The 12400-nt window shown below is 47.9% G+C and overlaps 1 protein-coding gene across 1 annotated transcript; it reads left to right on the top strand.

Annotated features, from left to right (window-relative positions):
- Window positions 1–7362: 7362 nt before the first annotated feature.
- LOC121836870 (PR domain zinc finger protein 13-like) lies at window positions 7363–11948 on the top strand. The gene is made up of 5 exons (XM_042292155.1): window positions 7363–7705; window positions 9040–9128; window positions 9161–9188; window positions 9313–9358; window positions 11720–11948. The coding sequence occupies exons 1-5, from the start codon at window positions 7363–7365 to the stop codon at window positions 11946–11948; spliced, it is 735 nt and encodes a 244-aa protein (XP_042148089.1).
- The last annotated feature ends 452 nt before the right edge of the window (window positions 11949–12400 follow it).

The raw sequence follows: 12400 nt of genomic DNA, 5'->3' as shown, positions 1-12400 counted from the left end.
AGAGAACACAACAGAAGGTAGTAAAAGAGGAGGCAACGTCTCACTACCTTCTGTTCTGTTCTCTTTCTGCCCCAGTCTCAGGTTTACAATCATGTTCAACTTACACCAGCTCGCCTGCACTCTGACTATTTTTTTTAATATGTTTTTCTAGCACCTGCGCAAGGCAGGGCAGTATTGATATGGGGCGATAGTTTTTTAAGTCATTAGTTGCGCCTTTTTTGTACAGTGGTCTAACTACAGCAGTTTTCATTGCTATAGTATAGGCCATTCTCCAGACTCAATGATGTCGTTAAACATTTCTAGAAGTACGTATTTTAGCTTTTCAAAATTTCTTCGCAAATCACGTATATAAATTCTGTCAGAGCCTGGATATATATATATATATATAAATTCTGTCAGAGCCTGGATATATATATATATATATATATATATATATATATATATATATATATATATATATATATATATCCAGGCTCTGACAGAATTTATATACGTGATTTGCGAAGAAATTTTGAAAAGCTAAAATACGTACTTCTAGAAATGTTTAACGACAATTCAAAATTTCTTCGCAAATCACGTATATAAATTCTGTCAGAGCCTGGATATATATATATATATATATATATATATATATATATATATATATATCCAGGCTCTGACAGAATTTATATACGTGATTTGCGAAGAAATTTTGAAAAGCTAATATATATATATATATATATATATATATATATATATATATATATATATGTATTATCTTAAAAAAAAAGGTCACGCATCTCCCGTTTCGATAACGAAGGAAGAAAAGCCGAAGCTTGATTGTAGCCATGCAATGTTCCAACTGAAATATCGATATCTTGAACCGCGTCGCATCCACGAGCAAAAAAAAAAAAAAAAAAAGCTGAAATTGTCAATTGACCAATTCAATTCTAGAAAGCATACTACAGAACTTTTTCCCAGAACCATCTATGGGATTAGAAAACGAACTAATACCCGTGCCACACAGGTAACTCGAATGCCATTTAGAACGAATGACATTTGAACGATCGGCCAATCAGCGCGCGACACTCCGAGCGTGGGACGTTCCACACGCGAGAGATCGCGAGCCGATTCGTTGATCACACAAATGTCAATCGTTGTAAATGACATTCGAGTTGCCCGTGAGGCACCGGTATTAGTTCAAAAACGGAAATGACCTACGCCAAATTAGAACAGCTAATGGTATGGAGAATTCGGTACATTCGAAATGTTCGAAACTTATTAGCGAGTTTTAAAATAGGGGGCCCCAAAGCTTTGGGTGCCCCAAACAGCTCGGGGCATCGCAGTGGGCATGCGCAGAAGTTCTGCGCATGCGCAGTGGGACGCCCCAAGCTGTTTGGGGCACCCAAAGCTGTGGGACCCCCTATTCTAAAACTCGCTATTATTTTGCGACGTCATTCTTCAGAATTCTTGAGGCAAGCTTTCATAACGCACTCAAAGTCAACAAAAATTTTTAGTCTAAGTTCACGGTGTCGCCGTCAACTTGCCTAGTTTCTAGCAAACAGCACTCCCGTAAAACAAAACGAAGAGGAAAAAAAAAAGGAAAAAAAATATAGTCTTCTTTTTGCCAATCATCCCAAATTTATATTTACGTTTTACGTCTAGACATCGAGTGTCCTTGAACTCCGCGGTTTCGTCAAAACCAACAGTACTCTCGTCACTTTTAATGCTTTGTTATGTGAAAAGTTCGCGTCACGCTTTCTTTTGCCCTTTCCCCCTTTGCACAAAAAAAAAATATATAAAAAAAGAGCGCAGTACCGCGTGCATCCAGCTCTCGAAAACGCGTCGCGCACTCTAGGCTTTCACGCTCCTCTGCGCTTGCGCAGTTGCGCAAACACCGCGTTTGGGCCCCGAGAGCGCACCCAGGGTTCGCAGAAACAAAGCGGTCAACGAAAACAGCGCGGCGGCGCGTTTGGCGGGTTGGAGCAGGCCCGCGGCATTAAGCGGGGGGTGGGACCCTGTTTGCCGAGTGGCGGCAGCGTGGCATTTGCTGGGAGAGCCGCGAGCAGTCGTCAGCTGGTGCACGTCGAGGTGGTCGGACGGCGTTTCCCGGGACGTCCTGGTGCCAGCTGACGGCCCGAGTCGGGGACCCCCAGTGAGTCACCGACGACGAGGAAGAGCGAAACTCCGCCACCCTTGGGCCGTGCCACCTCGCGTTCAAAACCCCGAGCGAGCCACCCGCGGGTAACAAGACGGGGCACCGGAGGGGAAGACTCTTCCTTCAAACGTACCTCGAAGCTTTCGTTCGGATGTTTTTGCTGTGTATTTGTGTGTATGAACCGTAGTCGCTGACGACCTAAAGACTCGCTTACGCTTCTAATAGGTCATACAAAAGACGGTTCGCGGACACTGAGGCGTGTTTGTCCTCTGTATGACGGTCACACCCGTCATACAAACAAATTGTCAACTGTAGTCGCCGACAATCTAAAGTCGTGCTCACGCTTGTAATACGCCATACAATGGACGGTTCATGGACACTGTCTGGGGACAAGTTTGTCGCCTGTATGACGGTCACACTGGTCATACAAACAAATTGTCCGCAGATATGTTACATGAGGCAAACACGCTTCGAACAAGCTCGAAACGTGTCCTCACATAATTTTGTTATCTTGTTTGCAGCTTGAGTTTTGTATGCTGTTTGAGCAGCCGCTTACTATATTCTTGCTTCGCGATTGGTTCTACGGCGTTGTTATCGGCGAATTCTGCACTCTCATTGGCTGAAGAGGAATAATCAGATATGCTCGGAGACTTTACACGCCCCTTGTTTCTTAAGCTGGCAGTGACCACATATAAATGGCTGCGAACGGTCGAAACCTCGGATAATTCTAAAATACAATGTTTACTATTCGGTTTCATTCGCGGTACAGTTTTACTGCTTGAGGTATTCGAGGTTTTTTTCGAATATCTTAGAAAATTAAGAATAATGTCTTCAAGATTCTGCAGTTTGTCGCGTCACGCCCGTTTCGCGCCAGCGCTCTGGCTGGCGGCCAGCTTCACCGATTCAAACCAGCGCGCGAGAGCGCGTCGTGGCTTCACCGCTTTGCACCGGTGTTCTAGGAGAAGTGGCTGACGAGCCGGAGGACCTCGGTTGGTTGGATGCGCCCGGGTGTTTCCTTTAGCTACAATTACAGTTTGGTCCCTAATTTAAAATTTGTTTTTTAAATACTACTTAGTATCATACCCTAACGTTAAAAACGGAATAAACATGCCTTAGTTTTTTTGTTTTTTTTTTCCTAGGCAATGGCAGCCGATAAAAAAACATTCGAGCAATATGAGCATCGTTCATCCCTTCAACTCGGCGCCAGAGCAAGCGGCCACGTGGCCTGGTGCCTATCCTATACCGCCAACGTTAGTCACACCCACGCACTGGAGTCGGCAAAGTAGAAAACGCTAGCTCCAGGCATTGTTAGAATTCGGCTGTTCTCATCACTGCAGTGGTTGGACACGAGCCACTACCCGAGTGTCAGCCGAGGCATTGAATTGTTACGAGCCGAAGTCGAGTGCTCACGCAGTTTTCGTGTCTAACCCATAAGCCGCGCTCCATTGTCGGAAGGCTGGTGGTTTCGATCCCACAATTACGACATCAAGCTTTGCGAAGGCAAGACTGAAAGAAATAGTCCCTTTTTATCCTCGCAATTTCACAGCGCCAAAGACGTTTCTGAGTCAGTGGCGATCTGTGCGAGTATACTTGGGCCAGACTAGGACCAGTACACCTCTGCAAAGTCACGAACATTCCAACCCGATATCGTTTCATGACTCCTTTAGAATACAGCGACGGAAGAAAATATTATTCGAATAAATAAGGTAGTCATTTATTGCTTAGCTAGCAATGTTACCTTATGTTTTAACCAATTTATCTCGTCATCGCGTGTAATAAAACTGTTTCTTTTCATCGATATGTTTTCTAGAAGAACATTTAATCCGCATATGATTAAAGTATTCGTGTTCAATTTACAGTAGATGCTAAATATTCGTATTCGATACGCTGTCAGAGGATTCGCAAACCGCTACACCGTTGACATATATGCTGTTTATTTGGTCAATCAAAAATTAAAAAAAATACTTCGCATTCTTTTTTAGTATTAAGGTCAAGTTGGTGACGTTGACGGCCAAAAGAAAAAAGGCGACATAATTTATTTTGTTAGCAAACTGACTAAAATATCTATAACTTTATAATGTTAGGCAAAGTGTAGTTGGAGACTTGACGCTCAACCTCAATACGGTCATGAGTGTAGTAATATTTTGATTAAAAAATAACAAAAGACAAGTTGTAGCGGTCGCTACGGGGCAAGCAATGCCATCCTTGTATACGCGGGTTCAAACCGAAACTAAGCTGGCAAAGAGCGCCAGTGATGTCGATCCTTCTGCCGGCTCCGAAAGCGAAGTAGGTCAGGATTGCAGCACGTTTTGCCTGCTATCGCTTAGGGTAGCAGAAATAATTTTGTGCAACACAGACATGGTGGGTTTATATGTGCGAGCCTGGCAGCCCTTGCCAGACTCGGCGTACGGATTGCCCCTTGGGTTTGTCGTCTGTTCTTGTTAACGCAACTTGGCTTGACTGCTAGGAGTATTATCAACATCAAGGATGCTCAAAAATAGGTAGAGAACTGTTTCTCCTCAAAGCCAGGGTGCAACACCCTGGCTTTGAGGCGTAGAGGTAGTTCGTTACTACACGCTTAAAAAGTTGTAGTTGTAGTCGATTTGAGGCTTTGAGTACTTAAGGCTTTGAGATCATTCATTGTTACACGCTTAAAAGTAGTTGTTGTAGTTGAGTTGAGGGTTTGAGGCCATTCATTGTTACACGCTTAAAAAGTGGTTGTTGCAGTTAAGTTGAGCCTTTGCGTAGTTGAGGATTTGAGGTTATTCATTGTTACACGCTTGAAAACTAGTAGAAAACTCGTTCCCCAGTATAAAAAAATAAATAACAAAAACATACTTGGCCAAAAACTAATTCGTTACTTTTGAAGTTGGAATGAAATGTGGCCGACGTGAAGCCAGGATATGCAGATGCAAAATAATATGGATAAGAAATCGCTGAATGGCTGGCCGTACGACCGTCATTTTCAACTTTTAGTAGACCGTACTCTAAAGTTCTACGCTCTTCTAACTGGAGCTCGTGCCGTCACGTCGAAGCATGAATCGAGCACATGCACGCTGGGCCCATTTTCCGGATCGCTTACAAGGTGCAAGGTTCAGCAATGAGCGCGGTGATGCTTTCCAACTTCGCGGTTGCGTCTTTGATTCTCGTTTTTGCACTTACTCATTTGACAAATCCAACTCGAGTGGAAGTGCAGACAAACTTAGAAAGTACGCAAACATAAAAATAAAAGTGCAACCAGAAGAGGTATACGTTACAACATCAACATGACTCTGAAATACGTTACGCACTTCCGGTCGAAAAAAAAAAAGGAACCAAGTCGTTGCTTCATCACCAAAGAAATAAACAAGTTACCAGCGAGGTTTTCGCTCGCAAGGCATTAAATACACGTTTGCTCTCTAGCTACCACCGACCATAAACCTGACTTCCAAAGGTTGAGAACCTTTCGTCCCCAACGAGGGTTGAGCACGGGAAACACTTGCAGCAGGCAAGCTGCACCCCTCGTGACTGGTTAGCGGTAGCGAACCATCACCCCGTTCCGCAGTCGGAGCAACACAGACGCACGCACGCGAACCCCGGCAGCCGACGACAGCCGCACCGACTCGTAATCCGCGTCGCCGCGGAGCTGCAGAGGTGTCGAGGGCTGGCGCGTGGCCGCCACCACGAGTGCGCCACGTGCGAGGCCCCCCTCAGAAGCCCCCGGTCAAAAGAACACGGCCGTAACTGATACTAATGGCGCGTCACGCCCGGCCCCCTCTCCCCGTGGCCCCCTTGTCCCAACAAAACCGCAGTATCCCCCGTCCTACGCTCAAAAGGCACCATCGGGTCCCCTCATCGGCTCCCCGCGCGAACCCCGACCTCCCTCGTCAAAGCGGGGGATGACTGCGCTTTTTGAAAGCGGTGGGTGGGGGGCTTCGGCCTCCCGATTAAAATGTCTCCCGAGTCATCGGATCAGCGGCAGTCGATGCGCTGTCCACGTCGCGTGCCCGGCGCAAGAGCCGCTCTTCCGCGGCGAGAGAGTGCCACGCGCCGTACACGTGCGACGACACGCTGGTGTTACGCTCATTTTTCCACACGCTTCCTCGGGTCGAGGAATTTCTCCTAACGATGAACGCCCCTGAGCTGTTTACGAGTCGAGGTCTCTAATTCATCGCGGTTAAATTGTGCGTTGAATATTATTATATGTCATCGGGAGCAGAAGTATGTCCCGAAAGGGCCAGCTACGGTGACGTGCTTGAAGAGACAAGATCGGAAGTCTCCGATTGATTCTGATTCCGCGGAAGACGAGCCCGTCGAAGTTGTCGGCCGGAAAACGAAGAGTGCGCGCCAGATGCAGCCCAGGCTCCCGAAGCAGGGGTTCGAACCGTGCCTGGAGAGCGCCCTCGTGGCGGCGACGCCCATCCCCGCCGGCACAAAGTCCAGGCCCTCGTCCGGAGGCTGCGAGTCGTCGCTCCGGAGGCTACTGCACCAGCGGCCGGTCCAGCGAATCGTTCAGGTAAGCGCGGTCGGGCTGTTTTCTGTTCACCCGTAGACTAAGCAGACACACTCTCACCTGGGAGATGTGCTGGCGGTTATTGTTTATGAAAACGAAGCTAACCTGGAGTTAGACGTCAGTAGAGCAAACGGGTTTTATCAGCTGCCACTAGTCTAACACCAACGAGTACGTGAACGGCCTGCATTTTAAGGTTATGGCGATAATGAAATTAATGCAAAGGTGCAAGCGAGCTGAAACTGTTGACTTGAAGCACGCGGCGAGGTGTCTATGAAGTCGAGGTCTAACAAAAGATGGTCTGCAGACAGTAGGGAGTTTTAGGGAACCGTTCTTGCAGGTCCGGTAGGGTATACGATGGGCCCTCCGGTGCCAACTGCGCATGCGCTATCATAGAAGACTTGCGCATGCGCAGTTCGTACCGAAGGACTCATCGTACCGTATCGGATGTGCAGAAACGGTTCCCTAAAGCTCCCTAGTGCATGAGGCGTCTTTCCACCTTCTATACGACGGTTCTATCACAATGGCCATACAACAACTCCCTGTAGGCAGTTCCGAAGAATGTATACGAAGCAAACATTCTTCGAACATGATTGGGGAGTGTCCGCCGACACTTCTCTCATCGTGTCTGCTGCGAACAGCGCGTCTTTTGTGTCATGTACGAGCAGATGGAGTTTGGCTTCAACATTGCGACCACCACACCGCTTGGTCCCTCTTGATGCCCGGGGTGGTCCGCATGTCGTTCTGTCGACTACGCGAGAGAGTGACAACTAGTCTGCGACTAGTTTGCAACTGGATGGCCTGTCCACCCTGTGATGCCCGGTATGGTATGCAGGTGGTCGTCCAGGACGGCGTGCTGTCGGCCAAGGAGCCCAGCGTGGGGGTGTCCCTGTGCCGCGGCGTGCGTCTGGCGCGCGACTGCCACGAGCAGAACGCGCAGTTGGGTCGGGGCGCCGACGGCCGCCTCTGGCTGCAGACCTCCAAGGCGCTGGTCGCGGGAGAAGAGCTCCGGGCATGGTTCGCCGTCGACCTGCTGGCGGAGTTGGACGTGCCCATCCTCACACCGGCACACATACGAGGTGGGTGACGACAACGACTAGGATAAACTCTAAATGCATCATCTATATTGGCGCGGATGGAGACCCAGTTGTCCGCGCTGATGCTTGAGGACTAAGCGCAAAGTTCTGCGTTAGTATTTCCTGCATGCCAGTCGTATGTTCAAAAGGAGCTCCCGCTTGATACGTTTCCTCTGTCATGAACGACGATCTTGATTATGTAAATTGCATGGTTGTGGAAGTGATGTTTAAATTTGCTGTCGAAGGCGTTCGGTATAACTGGACTTTTCAATAGCCGTCGATGAATACCAACTGTAGACGAAGCATTCAAGATTAGCCAAACGTTCAACCGGAGTGTCTGTCTCAAACGTTCCCTCCCAGACGTTCGTGCATTAGTAATACCCTATGGTGCACTCGTAACCGATCACATGTTTTGTTTTAATCAGTTCAATCAAATATAAAGACGATCGGTGGGCCTCAGTGGCAGAAAGACTCTTGCCCGTGGAACTGCATTGCCGTTGGAACAGTACCTCTTGTCCTACTCATTGCTTGAGTTGATAAAGGAAAAACCAATGATTGGTGCTCTGAGTACATTGTAGTGCAGCATTAATTGATTCAGAGACTTATAAGATGGTAGATATTGAAACTTCGGGCAGTGAGCTACCAGAGAGAACGTTCTCCCTCGTAGCCCGGTACCTTGGTACCTCGAGCCCATGTGGTACCACTTGCAGTCCAAGTAGTACACTCTAAGTAAAATGCCGGTTATTCGGGATCAACATTTTTTCGGCTACAAGTGGTGGTTTCGGCGCCTTCCTCCCCGGAATGGAAAACCCGAATAAAAATTATCGTGTGTTTTCCCGTTTTTTTTTTCATTCTTGATTGAGAAGACATCTTTGCTTTCGTCCTTAAAGTTAGAAAAAGAGGTCTCCTTACCCTCTAGAACGCGAGCGAAGACGTCCTGGAATTATTGACGTTACTGCTCCATAGGTGAAAAAGAAAAAAAAATGAAAATTGGGTAAACGCACGACCTTTTCTGTCCGGCCTTTTCATTCTGGGAGGAAATGGGCTGACACGGCCGTATGTAGCCGGGAGAAAGTTGAGCCCAATTAAATAACCAGCATTTTACTTAGGGTGTACCTCTTGCGGTCTGAGTTGTATCACTCGCAGTTCAAGTGGTACCACTTGCTGTTCAAATAGCACTAAACTTGCGGTTCAAGCGGTACCACTTGCAATCGAATTGGTACCACTGGACGTTCAAGCGGTACCACTTGCAGCCAGCATAGTATCAATTGAAAGACCAATTCATCTTTTCACTTGGGGACATCAGAGAGAACGTTCTCCTTGGTCTCCGGGTGCAGGCCACCAGTCGTACGTGTGCCTGGGCTGCGGCGCCAGCTTTCCGCAGCCGAACCCGCTCAAGGCGCACCTGATGCTCGAGCACTGCTCGGCGAATCGCGCCCCGAGCCCCGACGAAGCCAGGGAGCCTCTCCGCGCCGGCTTCGGCCTCGTTACGGGCCTCGCCAGCGGGGCAGCCGTGCTGGCCGCGTCGGCTGCCCTGGGCGCTCGGGCCAGGGCACACCAGGGCACTCCCAACGCGCCCGGAGTTCGCAACCAGGGCTCCGAGGGAGGAGGACGCGGTCACGTCTGCATGTTCTGCGGGAAGTTGTACTCTCGGAGGTAAGACGCTATCTGCACCGGAAGGAAGCTTCATGGCATGCTCACAAGAGCAGGGCACATTGCACATGCATAGGAGAGTATATTTTGGCCAAGCGAAGCACTTCCACATGCCCTGCAACCAGCGTTACCACGTTGGAGGGACGTCAAACGCACGAGTTGCTCTATGACAGGAGTCTCCAAACGTTTCGGCTAAGTGGCAGGATTGGGGTCCTGTTGCACTCTCGAGGGCCAGAAATTGTATAAGACAATATAATCGAGAAAAGAGTAAATAAATAGGCATTTAAATATAAACTTTTCAAGTAGAGCAAAAATATAAGAAATATAAGGTGGGCAAGTCCTTAGACTTTATTTTTAAGTGGCTTATTTTACTATTAATGACATTACAAACTAATTCTGACCCCGAGAACTCAGTAGACAAATCAAAGCGCACAGGAACTTTGGCATATTAACACGGGGCAGAAGACCAAGGAAAATGGTAGACCAGATTATATATGCGCGATATACACGTAAACTCAAAGGAATGTTTTCATAGTAACGCAGACATCCAGCAGGGAACTACAAATAGTAATTATGGTGATGACAATTTACAATAAATATTATGCCGAAAGAACCGGCGTTTTTCGTCCATTTGTCTAGACATGTGCGTATAGTGGATTTTGAGCTGGAAGCGAATAGTGGTTTTGGCCAAATATCTTTGAATGGAATATCGAATAGTTTCCCCAAGCTGTTTTATTAGTGTAACATGCCCAAAGAAAAGCCCATCTCAACTCTTAAAAGTTGTTCCCAAGCTTCCACCTGTCCATATATAAGCTAATTTTAATCTAGCTATATTTACTAACTGTGACCTCAGAAAGTCCATTGCCGACGGGAATGGCAAGTAAACTGTGCATACGACATAAAATGAAACCTATAAAGATGCGCAGTTATACTTAATTAGGGGCTTTATTAAATTTAGAATTTGTGGGGTAAAAAAGGGACAATCACGAATGATGGACGTACCCTGTCAGGACGTCTCTGCCTTACATACATGTATGCCTTGCATCATAGCCACAGTTTGATTGTAAATATTTTACTGTAGTGTAGATATCAAAATTCACAAAGTTTCCATTTCTTTAGAGGCACTACGCGCGGGCGTGCATTGGGCCCGATTTGAAAGTGGGCTTTCCTCTTGATTTTTACTTCTTGAGGCGTTGGTCGCGGCAGGTTAGCCTCGTAGAGCCCGCTTCTTGCCGAGCACCGGTGTGCTGCGGAGAAGCAACACCAGCATTTGGCGTTGGTAGCAGCGGTCCGCGTGCCGGCCGTAACGCCTCCGGGCGCCGGGGTTGGGATACTTCTGCTTTATTCAAAATAATTTTTGCACAAGAATTGCCTCGTTAAATTTTCACGAGTGGGGCAACAAAAGAAGTAAAACGTTTCCACAGCGCCACGTGAAAAATGAATGGCGGGGAAAAAAAAAAGCTATGCTCGGGGCCAACTTTTTCTGGCGTTTCAGAAGTAGCAAAGGCCACGGGTGCACAGCTTTGCTCGACCATCAAGTTTCGCGAGCGCACGCGTGGGCCCATAAATCTGACTCCGTTGTCCCCAAAAAATGTATCTTCAAGTATAGTGGTATCCCTTTCAATTGTAGGGTCTTCTCATTGGCAAATGAAGTAATCTTTTGTTCCCCTCGCAATTCAGCCGTGTCAAAATGCAACGTGGTCGCCGTCACGATAAAACGGGTGTGCGAGGAACCATATGGTTTCCTATATTGGAAAAATGGTTTACAATGTGGTGCCTCAACGTGACAATGAAACGAAATGCCTCAGTTGTGATTTCTGATGTGTATCGGTGGGGCAACTCAAGAGGCTAACAGTTCCGAAGAAGCCGGCTGTTAACACGGTTAGATATCGACTGCGCGGGTGATAATCACAGGGGGCCATAGCCGAGTCCGTTGCTGCTCAGTGCATGCTGAACATGTGCTGTAAACAACGCGGTAAAAAATGGCGTAAAGAAAACAAACCTAAAAAAAGGAAACTTATTAGGTTTGCTTTATGTTTGTGAAGAAATTGAAAATGCAATCAATTTTGAAAGGTATTACTGTCTACAACAAAAAAAAATATTGCACGAGTCTTCAAGCACCGCCGTTTCTCTTCCATGTCGAACTAACTCGGAGTTCCTCCGTCAATGGCTGAATTCCGTTCAGCTCCTTTTGCGTGCGAGATACTCTCCTATCGTAAAGGTTTGTTTTACCCTGTGCGGTGGAGTCGGGCCGGGGAAGGGGGGGGGGGGGGGGGGTGACCCCGCAATCTTTTAACCACTTCCGTCGCTCCTGGCTCCGCGTTTCTCTAACGCCGACGTGTGCTCCGGCGCGTGTGGCCGCAGGTACGGGCTCAAGATCCACGTGCGGACGCACACGGGCTACAAGCCGTTGCAGTGTCGCTTCTGCCGGCGGCCCTTCAGCGACCCCTCGAACCTGAACAAGCACGTGCGCCTGCACGCCGAGCTGGACTCGCCGTACCGCTGCAGCCACTGCGGCAAGGTGCTCGTGCGCCGCAGGGACCTCGACCGGCACCTGCGCTCCAGGCACGGCGCCGCACTGACGACCACCTGAAGAGGAAGCGCTACGCCCCCTTCACTCTAAACAGACGCTGCCCGTGTTAAAGAAAGACCAGTCATTGGTCAATTTTTCAATCAGTTTGACCAATCAGAAGGGTGAGTGCGGTATGGCGCCCCAATGTTCGTGCAGTATCAGCGGCAAAAAGGCGTCGGCCGCTTTTTGCAAGTGAAATCGCGTTGCTACTGCAAAACGCCACCAATCGACCTTTACATTGGCCGAGCTTATTAAAGGAGGACACGTGATTTTTGTTTCGAGTGCAGCGCAGGAACAGTGTACGGACCTCTGTGATGGTGCTCGGGACGTGACGGACTACAATTGCCGCTGGACTGACTTCACAAACTACGTATTTTTGGGGGTCTAAACTATTTTGGATTAATAAATTATCAATAGTATTCACTTTATATAATAATAAAAAAAGATGTTGACTCGTTTGATATCGGCGCAAC

This window comes from Ixodes scapularis, unplaced genomic scaffold (genome assembly GCF_016920785.2).
Source record: "Ixodes scapularis isolate PalLabHiFi unplaced genomic scaffold, ASM1692078v2 PGA_scaffold2__306_contigs__length_199485367, whole genome shotgun sequence".
Taxonomy (NCBI): Eukaryota; Metazoa; Arthropoda; class Arachnida; order Ixodida; family Ixodidae; genus Ixodes; species Ixodes scapularis.
Note: the sequence above shows the minus strand (reverse complement) of the source record. Positions and strands in the feature narration are given on the sequence as shown.